This window comes from Hipposideros armiger, unplaced genomic scaffold (assembly GCF_001890085.2).
Source record: "Hipposideros armiger isolate ML-2016 unplaced genomic scaffold, ASM189008v1 scaffold_280, whole genome shotgun sequence".
Lineage (NCBI taxonomy): Eukaryota > Metazoa > Chordata > Mammalia > Chiroptera > Hipposideridae > Hipposideros > Hipposideros armiger.
In genome coordinates, this window is record NW_017731630.1 from 613,916 (window position 1) to 627,510 (window position 13,595).

The window sequence follows — 13,595 nt, forward strand, 5'->3', positions numbered from 1 at the left end:
ACACACACACACACACACACACACACACACACACAGGCGAGCAAGACTGGCACGGAGGGGAGGGCAAGAAGGCTGGGGACCCCACACAGACACCAGCTAGGCAGAGGGACAGACAGAACAGCAGGTACAGGAAGGGTGAGGAGGGTGAGGAGGGCTGGGACAGGACAGAGAGGGGGCATGTCCAGGCTGTTAGTCGGCCCCGGCCATGACCTGGGGCTCCGGTCCCTGGACGGCTGAAGGCACAGTTCCCTCCCAGAACACTCCGCCACTGCTGGGCACGGCCAGCCACTCAGGACGGCCACCAGCCAGGCACTGCCCTCTCTGGGCTCAGGTTTCCCAGGTAGGACATCCCGGCCCATCCACTGCACCCTCCTTCCACGCTGAAGGCACCACAGGTCGGGCAGGCCACACACCCGCTCAGGGAGCAGCCAACCCCGAGGCAGGGAAGGGGCAAGGTCTCTGAAAGCAATCAGCTTCACTGTTTCCACGGACCTCATGGGGCCCCCACCCTGTCACGGGCCAGATGACAAACCGCAGCACAGAGCAGGGGCTGGCTGGGCGCAGACCTCTGTGCCTCGGTTTCCCCACCTGCACTGGGGCTCAGGGGTGGTGAGCTCTGGGTCCTACCCTGCCCGCTCCTTCAGCTTCTTGTCCGTGATGCCGTCTTTGGACACGAGCTTGTTGAACACCAGGATCCCAATGGCCATGTTTACCTGCCGGGCAGAGGGCAGGGCGTGGGGTGCCTGCACTGGCAGAGGCCAGGGCTCCACACGGGGCCCAGCTCATGCCCACCCCCGCCCCCCCATCCGCAGCTGTGTTTCCCACTCCCCGGTCAGGGTGGGGCTCCAGGGACGAGGCAAAGCCACCAGAGCGAGCTCTGCCAGCCTGGCCCGCGCTAGTGCCCCCTTCACCCACACTGTTAGGCGGGGTCCTCTGTGCCACACGCCGCCCCCACCCCCACAGGGCTGGGTCCTGCAGCTTGGGCCTCCCATGTGACTCTCCCACCTGACGGGCTCCGCCAGGACCTGGGGGCCCTGGTGGGCGGGTGGACACCAGGAGGGAGCCAGGCTAACCCAGCTGGGCCTCAGAGGGTGGTGGGGGTGCCCAGGTGTTGGGGTGGGCTGAGCTGGGCAGCCCAGAGGCCTACCCCCCCCCACTGTGGTCAGCAACCGTTTGTGGAGCAGGGGTTCCATCTATCCAGCGGTCAGAGGTCCGGCTGGGGCCGGGATGAGCGTGTCCCTCCCGAGTGGGGCTGACCAGGTACGCATGCTCAGAGCACAGAGGGACCTTCAGTGACCTGCAGCCCAGCTGCCACCCATGCCCAGGCTCGCTCCGTACTCCTCCTCGCGTATCCCTGCCACGATGGGACGCTCACCCCGCCCTGGGACCGCTGTCCTTGCTCTGCTTGGGGCCACACAGCTCCCGTGCTCTCTGCCCTGAGCAGCCCTTCACAGACTGTAACTCAGGACCACTGCCGCCACCAGGCGTCTTCCCTGACAGCCCAGGGCTGGCCCCTGGCCCGTGTTTCTTGGTGCTAAGAAAAGTCTCTCAGGCTGCTGCCCAACTACCACCTGAGACAAAGAGAGGTGTCCCCAGGGCACCCTCGTCAGCTCCCACCACAGCCCTGCAGACCCTGGGGTCTCCCCTCTCTCCTCTGGCCTCCTGCTGGTGGGGGGCTCCTCTGAAAGCCCCCCCCTCTGCTCTTACCCTGCAGAAGGGCTGCCTGACCCCAGCCGAGTTCCTGCGGCTTGGGGACCGTGGGGACTCCGTGGATTCCTGGACCCAGGACCCTGGGCCCAGAGGTCCAGGGAGGCTGACTCCACGTACTGGGGCCGCCCGGGCCCTGCCTCCCACTGTCCTGTGAACACAGTTCCCAGACATGGGCACCAGTCTTCGGCCAGACTGGGTGGAGGCCACTTTCCTGGCGGCCTCCTCTTCTGTCACGGCTGGAGCAGAAGAGGGCAGGACACCAGCCGCCCTACCTGCCTGCAGCAGGCTCTGTGTTTAGCCTTTCTCTACCTGCATGTCCCCGCTTCCAGAGGGGCCCCAGGGCGGGGGTCCCATCGCGGGTCAGGACCAGCCCCTGTGCTCCAGATGCAGCCCAGGAGGGGACATGGGTGGGCCGGGGCCCCTGTCTCCACCCCCCTCCCGCCCCCGTCCTGGGCGCCTGCCCTTCGATGGCCCTGGCCACTGACCTGCTGCATGGACAAGCCCAGCACGCAGCCTCTCCCTGCTGCGCCTTCCAGGAATAAAGAGGCTAAGCCGGCTGGGCCGTGGGGAGGGGCCTGGGCTCGCCCACAGACGCTGCTTACTGCCGCCACGGCCCAGCCCGGGCTCCCCCAACCAGCGCCCTGTGGGCTCGGTCTCCCCCTGGGGGCCCAGGGCTGCACTTTCCTCGGCCACGTCCAGTCTACGCCTGAGCTGGGTGCTCCCACAAGGCGCACAGCCCTGCTCAGAGAGCTCTGTGGCAGCAAGACGGTGTCCGATGCCCTCTCCTGGGGCAGGAGGGAGGAGACGGGCTCTGGGCCAGGCAGGCCCCCAGCCTCTCCCTGCTCGTCCACAGCCCAGGGACTACAGCCCTGGTGCCACATGGCGCTGTCCCTCGTCCCCCACCAAAAGGGGAGAGAGTGGAAGGAAAATCGGAGAGCCAAGTGAGCCTTCCTCGAGGGAGAAGGCCAGGCCCACCCAGCCTCCGGCTCTGACAGCCCATCGCCCGGGCCTAGCCCACACTTCCTGCTGCCCCAGTCCTCCATCTGTCCACCTGTCCCCACCCACCCTGTCCCTCACCGGGCAAACACACACAGATCTGGCAGGTACACAGCCGGTGCCCAAGAACCAGGCAAGCTGTGCTCATGGGAACAAGAGGCGGCCGCCTCAGCCCAGCCTGTGTACCTCTGCAGCCCGAGGGCAGGGCAGGGGACTGTGGACGCCGCCCACACCCTGGTGACCAGCGCGACCTGAGGTAGGCGCAGCCCAAGCCCAGCCCGGGACCGTGGGGTAGGGTCCGTACCAGCACCACGGCGGCGGCTGGTCCCACGAAGGCATACAGCAGTCCCCCCTCCAGGGAGAGCCAGCAGCTGAGGAGGGAGACGGGCAGGTTAGCGGCCAGGCAGGCGGGACGCGGAGAAGGGCCGGAGCAGCCCGGCACTACAAAGTGCATCCTGCATGCAGGACCCTCACGCTCAGCCTTACCTTCAGGGTCCTCAGGGGCTCCAGGCAGCACCATCACCCCCATTTACAGATGGAAGAGAGGTCCAGAGCAGGGGTGCCCCTGCTCAGAACCACAGCAGAGGGCCTGGTGCCCTGACCGGCCCCTTCCCCTGCCTTTCCCCTCCCCAGGCCTGCCTGCCCCTCGCTCCTTCTAGACACTTACTCCCCAGTCTCACTCGCAGGCCCTCCTTCCTGACGTGAAGCCCACACACGGGGCTGGGCCCCCCGCCTGGCCCTCCTCACCCCACACCTCCTGGGCACCGCCCTGGTGGCCCACAGGAACCTTGAGCTCAGGGAGGACGCCGCACACTTCATGTGCTGTTCCTTCTGCCCCAGTCTTTCCACCCCGTGCTGTCTTAACAAACCCCTTTCCATCCTTCCGAACCCCATTTCAACGACCAATCTTCTCCTTGTCCCCCCTGGACCCCAAGGACTGGGTATACCTCCCTCCAGCACCCCCCACCGGGGCTCCCAGTCACTGGGTTCCTCCCTCATGTCCACTGCCTCCCACGGCCCAGGGGGGCCTTGCTCCAGGGCTCGGCCACACCCTGTCCCCTCTGGGGCTCCACAGTGAGTGAAGTCTGAGCAGCCAGGACCAGTCCCCCCTCCTGCCTCTCACCCCCCCACCCTCCCCCCGTGTTTCTGCGTCCCTGTGCCCATGGCCCCTGCAGGCCTCGGCTCCTCTGGCCTCACCTCGGGAAGTCACACTACCTCTAGGCGAGCCCCAAGCTTCCTGGCTTGGCATCAAGGCCCGTGGCCCTGGCGCACTGATCCTCAGTGACCTCAGCGACTGCGTCTGGGAGAGAGGCTCCCCACCCCTGCACTGCCCTCCCCAGGTACAGGGGTGGACACCCTATCAGGCGGGGAAACTGGGGCTCAGAGAGGTCAACTGGTCTGTCCAAGGATGAGGTGAGAGGCTCCCCAAGACCCTTTGTCTCGATTCTGCTGCCTTCTGCTGGGGAGCAGCTGGCGGAGGGTAGGGGCCCCACCCTCTCCCAGCCTTGGCTTTCTCATCTGTGAGATGAGGGCCCAGCCGGCGGTCACCTTCTAGGGCCGTGGGAGGGCCTGGGACGCCGTGTGGCCTCCCCCGTGTCCCCACCCCGCCCCAACTCACTAGTTCATGGTGCTGTACCCTTTGGCCTTGGTAAATCCCACGGAAATGGCCACGACCAGTGCAGGGAGCCCTAGGGAAGGACCAGAAAGAGAGGGAGTCGGTCCCCACACCGTCCATGACCCCGTCCATCCCCCACCTCCGTCCAGCCACGCCGGCGGAGGGCGGGGCTGCCAGCAAGGTGACCTTGAAGCCCTTGAACAGAGGGTGACACTGAGCACGTGAGAGGGGACGGGAGGTGGACAGGAGTGATGACCCACAGAACTGGGGGCAGGGCTGCCAGGTTAGCAAGGAAAACACAGGACTCCCAGTCACATTTGAATTTCAGATAAAGGACGAGACATTTTTTGGTATAAGTATGTCCCAAATATTGAATGGGATATACTTACACTAAAAAGTCCTTCACAATCTGAAATGCAAATTGACCTCGGCATTAGTAATTTATCTGGCAATCTGATGGAGGGGTAGACACCATGGAGGGAGCTGGAGGAGAGAGGGGAGGGGGCGTGCGGGGCAGGGACGAGCAACTGGGCTTGGACAACGGCCAGAGGCCCAGGGTGGGCGGCCACTCACCCCAGCCCAGGCAAAGGAAGCGCTTTCGGATGAGGCGGTTCCGGAGGTGGCCTGTCACGGCCATGTAGGACTGCCAGGCCTCGGTGAGCACCCAGCAGAAGGATGACAGGAAGAAGAAGTGCAGGAAGGCGGCTACCAGCGTGCACACCACCTGGGTGGGCAGGTGGGCGGGTGGGGGAGCTGGGCAGGCGTTTGCTCCCCGGGCCCCACGACCAGCTGGGTACTGGCCCAGTAACCACCGCGGTGACCAGGACCAATTCCCAGGTAGGAAGCAACCTGAGACGGGCTGTGGACACCTAAGCCCCCGGTGGGTGCCTGCATGGCCCTGCCCACAAGCTGCCAGGCACAGACACCCCTCCTGCCCCGTCTTCCTCACCCACCCATTTGTAGATGTACCAGTGCTGGCCAGGAGCCCACTCCAGAGCCCCAGTTCAAGCCCACCTGTTCAGTAGCTGGTGACCCCGAGGCCCAGAGAGGGCAAGTCATCCGCAGGGCCACATGGCAAGGCACCGACAAGCTCAGATAGAGCCTGGTGCCCAACAGTGGGATGGGCACGAGGCCTGCACCTGGCTCATCCCGAACTGCCAGTCCAGCTGGAGGCTTCAGACACCAAGTCCCCATATCCACCCTGGGCCTGAGCCGCATGGCTGCCGTGGCCAGAGGAGGGGCAAGAAGGACTCTAGGTGGCTCTAGTCCCTCCCCCCTAAGCTTCCCGGGAATCCCAGGGTCCAGGCCTCTGCTGGGGTCGTCACCGTCACCGCCATCACCAACCCCCCCCGGGCGGGGACACTGGGGTGTGCGTCAGGCCACCTACCTTGTTGCGGGTCTGGGTTTGCCCAATGAGGATGAGGGCGTTGGAGGAGATGATGGACAAGCAGAAGTTAATGAGGATGACGGACCGCTCTGAGCGGATGTACCTGTGGGAGAGCGTGGGGGGCCCGTGGTCAGTGCTCAACGGAGCCTCACTTCACAAGAACTGGGCTGCTGTGGCCGCACCAAACCAGGGCGCCACTTCCTCCCTACAAACACTACTGCCACCAGCACCATCAGCACCGTCACCACCACCAGCACCGTCACCGCCACCGCCATCAGCACCGTCACCGTCACCACCACCATCAACACCATCACCGCCACCGTCACCGTCGCCGCCACCAGCACCATCACCGCAATCAGCACCGTCACCGCCATCACAACCACCATCACCACCACCATCTCCACCGCATACCAAATTCTAGCACAGTCAGGTGCCAGGGAGAACCCTGTGGCGTTACTGAACACAGCTGCCCACTCCCGCTGGGGATGACTCCTTAAAAATGCTTCTTGTCATGCAAGATCCTCTCTCTGTCCCTCTGCCCCTCAGACACAGCTCATTCTCAGGGTCTCGCTGTCTGCCTGCTCCTAGCTTTCACTTCAGTCTCCCAAGACCCACCATCCCTGTCTGATCCTGACTTTGAGGCAAGAATGTGGGGTGGTCCTGAGCGGGGGCTGTGGAGCCTGCGTCCACAGTGGCTGTGTAACCCTGAGCAACTGACCCAAGCCTTCCATGTCTTGGTGTCTCCCTTTCTGAGATGGGTTGGGGATAACACCACCTACTGCTCAGGGCTTTGGCCGACATTAAAGAGCTAGGGCACAGAAAGTGTCACCACCATCCCTTCAGCTCCCGTTTTCCAACACAGCGCCCCAGCAGCCTGGGGGGCGGTGCTGAGATCCAGGCAGGTGTCAGGCTGAGGGTACAGGGCAGAACCTGGGGGTCCATGACATGGCCTGATGTGGCATGTGAGCTTGGGTGGGTCATGTCTCCACTTCCTGATGGGGACCACAGGGGTGGGGTCCTGACAGCAGCTCACGGGGCAGTGACAGCCAGCAGAGCTCAGGAAGGAGGCGCTTTGACAACTGTGGGCAAGAAACTCAGAGCTACAGCAGAGCTGAAGGGGCTCTCACACGCCCCTTCCCCAGAGGTCTGGGGAAACTGAGGCCTCAGGAAAAGGGCCAAACATGTTCATTGAGGCCTGGGGGCACGTGGGCCCAGTGGAAAGGGCCCTGGATGCTGACCTTCCTGCACCTCCACCCTAGGGCAGGACAGGGGCTCGCTGCTCATGGGCACCCAGTCACCCGGAAAGCACAGGTGGCCCCTCCCACTGGCCACATTGACCTCTCCTTGCTGGCCTCAGGGTGTGGTGTCAGTTCAATTATTGGCTGACGTTGCACTGCTCATGGAGCCGGACACACTGGGCGTCCTGGCCAGGCCTGGTGGGCAGCTGCTGGTAGGCGGGTGACCTTTACTTCACCCTCCCTGTCCCAAACCTCTGCTCAATGGGGCTCAAAGCGGGGCACCGTGGACAGGAAGATGGCACAGGCCTGCACTCACACGCTCTCACGCACATCCGTGGCCGCCTGGGCCTGGCTTAGATCCACATCTGCACACACAGGTCCCTCAACCTAGGCTCAGACAGAAGTCCTCATGGCATGCCTCGCCCCCACGCTGCCCTGCACCCCACGGGCCAAAACCAGACAGACAGCACCCAGGGCCTGGGGGCAGTGAGTGTGAGGTGGGAGCGAGCAGAGGTCCCCACCCTGCAACCTGACCTTGGGCACAGGGAAGGCCATGACCCTGCATGTCCTGGTGACAGGACAAACAGAGAAGTCAGGGGGTTCCCGGTGGTCAAGGGGAGGTGCTCAGCTGGGGTGCAGGCTTGGCTGGCACCCGCCAGGAAAAGCGTTCAGAGGGCGGGAGGAAGTGTGGTCCCAGTGTGAGAAGGAGCAGACAGGCGTGGCCCGGCCCACCCCTGGCCCGTGCCTGTGCCCCCCACCCACAAGGCACCCCCATCAGTGTTCCTGGAGCAGCTGTTAGCCAGGAACCCGGAATAGGCCGCAGGGGGTGGGGGGTGGAGGGGTGAGGGGTGGCAGAGGCAGAGGTGGGGTGCTGTCTATCAGTGATAGCAGTGGGCAGGGGAGGGCAAGGACACAGGTGACAGGTGCTGCAGGCTGGGAAGGAGAGAAGGAAGGGGACTCTGAGCCACCCCCACCCCCATGGCCACCCTCAGAGGAGAAGGAATGAGATGTGACCCTGGCTGTCCCCTTCCCGGAACCACTGGCCACCCAGGCCCAGTGCCCCGCCCGCCCCTTGAGGACACCACCTCCACACGGAGACGTAGATGATGATGAGCATAAGTAAGGTCAGGGACGACACGCCGCAGCCCACGATGAGCGTCACCGACGGCACCACCACCTTCTCCATGTTCTGGCAATTCCGGGGGGAGAGAACAGAGTGAGCGGGGCAGGGGCTGGGCAGACGTGCAGATGAGACCCCGAGCGGGCCTCTGCCCTCCGCGCCTCTAGGCCCAGCACCCTCAGGCTCCTCTCCAAACAGCAGCCAAAAAATGTCATAACATGCCACCAGAGGTCCCCTCCCTGCCACCCCCCCGCCCCCCCTGCATCCCAAGCAGTGTCTAAACGCCCTGCTGGCTTTGTGAAGGCCTCTGGGCCTGGCCTGACTTCTTGTTCCCACCTCAGGGCCTTCGCAGCAGCCATTCCCTCTGCCTGGGACACCTTCCCAGCTGTCGTGCAGCGAGTGCCTCTGGCCCCTGCTTATGCGCCCTTGCGCTCATCCTGTGGGACTACATGACCCACAGTCCACCTCGTGGGCCACACTGTGCTGCAGGGCCCTGGGCCTGCAGGAGGGCGCATGACAGGAGGCCGGCATGTACTGCGTGAGGGACATGGGGGCCGGCTGCGTCCAGAACCCAGGCAAGCTGGGACTGCAGACTAGCTCTGTGGTTCCTCCCCGGCCTGCTGCCTCCTGGCTCCAGGAAAGAGGAATGGGGGAGATTGTGTGGACAGCGTGGCCGGGAGAGGAGGGGCCCCACACCCTGAAGCTGGCACCTTCCTGCTCCTGGGGTCATGGCCCAGGGTGCAGCTCCAAGACAAATGCCTGTTTCCACACGGGGAGCTGGCAGGCCCCAGGGAAAGAGGCTCAGGACCACGGCCAGCACCCCGGCTCTGGGCCTGGCAGGTCCTGAACTTGTGTAGGGGGGGCCCCATTGGCTGTCCTAGCTGCCACCTCCCCAGGTAGGGAGGGCCAGGGTGCAGGAGGGCAGGATAGAGCCCCTAGGGCACCCAGGGTCAGCCTGTCCTCCGGCCTTCCAGCACATGAGTGTCGCCTCTACCCCTGACCCATGGCACCCTGGTCTCTTTCCCCCGCTTGAGGCCTGGCCCTCTGCTGGCCTCTCATCTGCTCCCAGCCTGTTGGGAGGCTTCGGGCCCTGGCCACCCCGGACCGGGCGTGGGTGTGACCACTGAGCCCCCTCCAGCATGGAGGGGGACCGGAGCCCCTGCTGTGAGCGCCCACCTGCTTCCTCTCTTCAGGACTGTCCCACATCCTCTCCTCTGCCCCCGCTCCTCGCCCAGGTCAAGGCGAGGCACGAGGTCGCCCACCTGGGGCTGCAGACTTGCACACCTGGCACACACACCATGACACGCCTCCCCGCCCTGGTGCCCAACTGGGCCTTGTGCTCGCTGGGCACACTTGCGCTCACTATCCTCAGGAATGCCACTTCCGTGGGAAGCACTGCGCGCCTCCTCCTAGCAGGTCCCCGATTACCCCAGGTGAGCCGCTGGCCATCGTCCCAGACTGCATTCTGTGGGTCAGGAAACAGCCACCGTCCCCTACGGAGCTCAGACCCCAAGGCGGGGCCTGGAGAGATCCGAGTCCCATCACACCATTTACCCATGGAGACCCCGAGGCCCAGGGCTGGGAGGAGGCCAGAGGAACAGGTCGGGGGCAGGGTGACCCCAGCAAACGTTTCTAGGACACTGGGCTGGCCCACAGCCAGCCACGCGGGTCACGGGTGGCCGAGTAAGTGGCTCATGCTGGCTCCGTGGCTGGCTCCGGCCCTGATCTCTGTGCCATCTGCCTCCCTGCCCTCATTAGGCCTGGCAGTCACACCCCCGCCAGCTCTCCCACCTGCGTGCCCATTCCCTCCTCTCTGCCTGTCACTCCTGACAGCCCTGGTCTGGCAGGTTCTGGACCGTGTGGAGGGGAGACAGGGGACACAATGGGTGGGCAGGGGTGTCAGGAAACTCCGGGCCTTGTTGGGAGGGCTGGATTAGAGACCTCCAGGGTGAGAGGCTGGCCCCAACCGACACAGAGAACAGGCAGAAGCAGGTGACCTCCAGCAGGAGACCGCTCCCTTGCCAGACTCAGCGCTGCCCCCGGGCCTTTGCACAGGCCGCGCCCTCTGCCCAGAGCTCTCCGCTGACCTTCACACGGCTGCTGCTTCTCTCAGATGAGATGTCACCACCTCACAGGGGCCCCGCCTCATCACCCAGGGCTTTTCTTGTTTTTATTGACATGGTTATGTCAGTTCTACATCCAATCTTCTTCCAGAGACTACACACTTATGTACCCTAAACACTGATTTCCTTCCTATAGCACCACTTCTGTTCTGGTGCTGCTCCAACACCACCCAGGGCTCACAGATACCCACATAAATAAGCCCTGACTACAGCATAGGCTGAGCTCCGACCCTGGTCACACGCTGAGCCCCGACCCTGGTCACACTGAGCCCCGATCCTGGTCACATGCTGAGCCCTGACCCTGGTCACACTGAGCCCCGATCCTGGTCACACTGAGCCCCGATCCTGGTCACACTGAGCCCTGACCCTGGTCACACGCTGAGCCCTGACCCTGGTCAGACTAGTGACAGTTTCAAGCACAGCACAGAAACAACACTGACAACACCTGCGCTTACAGACTGTTCACACGCCAGTCTGTGCCGTGTGCTGTGAATACCTCACCTCATTCAATCCCCACCACAGCTCTGAGGCAGGTGGCACCGGCCCCCTCACAGGTGTGACTCAGAGCAGGCCAGCAGCGGCGCCGCCGTGATCTGACACCCTGTCGCCTCCGTCTTGGCTCTCTTCAGTCCACGCCCCCGCCTGAGCTCTAGCTCAGCCTTCTCTGGCTCCTGGGGTGTGACCACAGCGTCCCACCTTTACCATCATCTCTGGACCCCAGTCCCTCGAAGCCACTCCACACCCTAGGATGCCTGCAGCCTCTACCCGCTTAGACCTAAATCTCCGTACTCAATGCACCCAGCCAGCCCCTGTGGCAGAGGCAGGCAGCACCCCGTCCCTCTCCACGCCCAGCCCAGCTCACCTCTGCCATCACCCCACTTGCCACTGGACTCTTCTGCCCTCACTCCTGCTGCAGTCCCTTTGGGATCCGCCAATCCCACCACCATTCTCTCTCACCTCCCAGCCACCTAGCTTCCCACGGCCCTTGCGGGACAGGTCAAGCTCTTCTGCACCCCAGCCTAGCCCGAGACACTCAGAGGGGTTAGCGCAGTACAATGGGCTGCATGATAGCGGTCTCATCTTTTCTCTCAGTCCCTCCCTGCCCAGCATTTGTGGGGTCACCTGTCACTGGGGTCAGAGCTGGCCGGAAAACTAGAAAAAGGCAGTGACGGGCTGGATGGCCGGTAAGCACGAGGTAGGAGGCTGAGCCCGCCGTGGTGCCTTCCACACGCTTGCTCTGAGCTCACACCCACACCCTCGACGGGGTCACAGAAACTGGCAGAGCTGACTGCTACCCCATCTTACAGATGAACAAACTGAGGCTCAGAGTGGCCAGGCGGCCTGCCCTGGGTCCCACGGCCCGTGGTGGTTCTGTGACTGCTGGGAGCTCCTGTTCCCTTGGCCTCAGCTGCTTCTTCTGGGATATGGGGACGGGGTGCCTGACCCACTGCCCGTGTCCCATGGTGTGTATGCTGACATGGCGGGTCAGGCTGATGCCACAAGCCCCTGACTGTCCTGCCACACAGAGCCTCACACCGTTTCCTGTCTGCCCCTCTCCTGTGCAGTGCAGCCTTGCTGCTCACCCTTGCAGGCACCTGGCACAGGTTGGCTTTTCCTAGAAAGCCCCCTTGGCATCAAGCCCCTTCACTCGCAGAGTTTCACCAGCACAACCACCCACACACCCATGCGCTGCCCCTCGCTGAGCATGCTCTCATGCCAGGCCTGCCCCTGCCCAGGAAGGAAGGTGTTACCTGCAGGACGCTTGGGCCCTGCTCCAGGAGCCCCCTCCCGCCCCTACCAACTGGATTATTCCTCACTGCCACCCTGAGCACACAGGATCACTTCCACTCCACAGGTGAGGAAACTGAGGCGCAGAGGGACTGAGGCCAGCCCAGGGTCACCGTGTATAAAGGACGAGCCTGTTTTAAGACTCATCCAACACCAACGTCCTCCGGGCCAGGCCCTGGGCTGGGGGAAGGGGATACGGGCACGCATTCCACTGCAGACGCCTCCCCTGCCCTGGGCCCTCCTCACACCCAGGGACCCACGGCCGGGCCCTGCCTGGCTTGCTCGGGCCTCTGGGAGGACCTAGGCAGCCCCAGCCCCATGGGCTGTGCCCCTGTGCAGGGCAGCCTGCTGCTTTAGTGCCGATGACCATCTATGCAGAAAGCCGCCTCTTTCAGGGAGCCCCCAGGATGGCCCTGCCCCCAGAACCAGCAAGATCAGCAGGGACAGCCTGTCACAGAGACAGCCTGATCGGGGGTGGGGTGGGGGGCACGCTGGATCAGGGCCCAGGCCACAGGTCTTAAGACCTTGGGTAAAGCCTCCTACTCAAGCCTCAGTTTCCCTGCCTGTCAACAGAGAGGTTTAGTGTCAATTACCTCTGAAGTCCAGTTCTGACCCTGTGGGGGACCCCAGCTGACAATGCCGCCTCCCTACCCACGTCCCAGAGGAGAAGAGGGTGGGCAGACGCTCTCAGGGGGGCCTGGAGCCATCTTGCACATTGAACCTGGGGTTCCATGAGGAGAGCAGGACCACTCCAGCCAACGAGGGCCAGCCACCTTAAACACTCGGGAAAGCCATGTCCCCCTCCCCAGTCTGTCCTCCGATCTGCTGCCCACACCAGGCCTGGGCAGAGGGGCTCAGTGAGCAAAGACCCCGGCCTCCGCCACCCTGGAGGGGCCCCGTGATTGGGAGCTGGGCCTTCCTGACCCGTGAGTGCAGCTTGGACCCGGGCGAGAGAGAGCCCACCAGCCCCAGTGGGCCCGGCTCAGCACCCAGGGCTCCAGCCAGCCAGCTGGCCCCAGATGCCGTTGCCATAGAAACTGGCAGCCCCCACAAGAATCAGGGAACAAAAAAAGAGGGCCCTGAGATGTGGGGCTTTCCTGGGGAGGCTGTGGACCTGGGCCAGACTCCGCACTCCAGGCCCTTCCAAGTCTCCCTCCTACCTGGGACACCGCCGCCTCCACAGACCGGGGTCCACAGGGTGGGTGGGAAAGGGCTCAGAAAGAGGGGGCAGTTCCTCGCCCCCTCTCCGGGGCAGGCCAGAACCCTGCCACCCGCTGACAGGGACCCCCGCCAACTGAAAGGCCCTGCCAGGCCCTGCCCTCCCCCAGCCCGGAGAGCCTGCAGCCCAGCGCGCCTGGCTCCTCCGAAGACCAGCTCCCTCCAAGGTCCCAGGCCCCCCAAGGAGAGAGGGGGAGACTCACCCATCGGCCACTCCTGGGGCCCCAGCCCGGCTCAGGCCGGCGGCCCCCAACTGCACACCGCCACCCGCTCCGCGCCCACCCGCCCTCTCCAGAGGCCCGCGCCCTGCGGCCAGGCCCCCGGGCCGGCCGGGCACCCGGACCCCTCCCGTCGGCCGCCAGTCCCGCCCTCCGCGCGCGCCGCCCGGAGGCGCCCGTCC

General features: G+C 64.4%; 1 protein-coding gene across 1 annotated transcript in view; it reads right to left on the reverse strand.

Annotated features, from left to right (window-relative positions):
* The window catches only part of ADGRB1 (adhesion G protein-coupled receptor B1), a 62,554-nt gene that overhangs the window by 13,483 nt on the left and 35,476 nt on the right, over window positions 1-13,595 (reverse strand). Inside the window, exons 19-24 of the mRNA XM_019657773.1 lie at window positions 8,032-8,135; window positions 5,709-5,811; window positions 4,895-5,045; window positions 4,325-4,394; window positions 3,011-3,077; window positions 628-713 (exon numbers count right to left, since the gene is read on the reverse strand). Coding sequence (XP_019513318.1) covers window positions 628-713; window positions 3,011-3,077; window positions 4,325-4,394; window positions 4,895-5,045; window positions 5,709-5,811; window positions 8,032-8,135 — 581 coding nt within the window. The remainder of the gene's footprint in view (window positions 1-627; window positions 714-3,010; window positions 3,078-4,324; window positions 4,395-4,894; window positions 5,046-5,708; window positions 5,812-8,031; window positions 8,136-13,595) is intronic.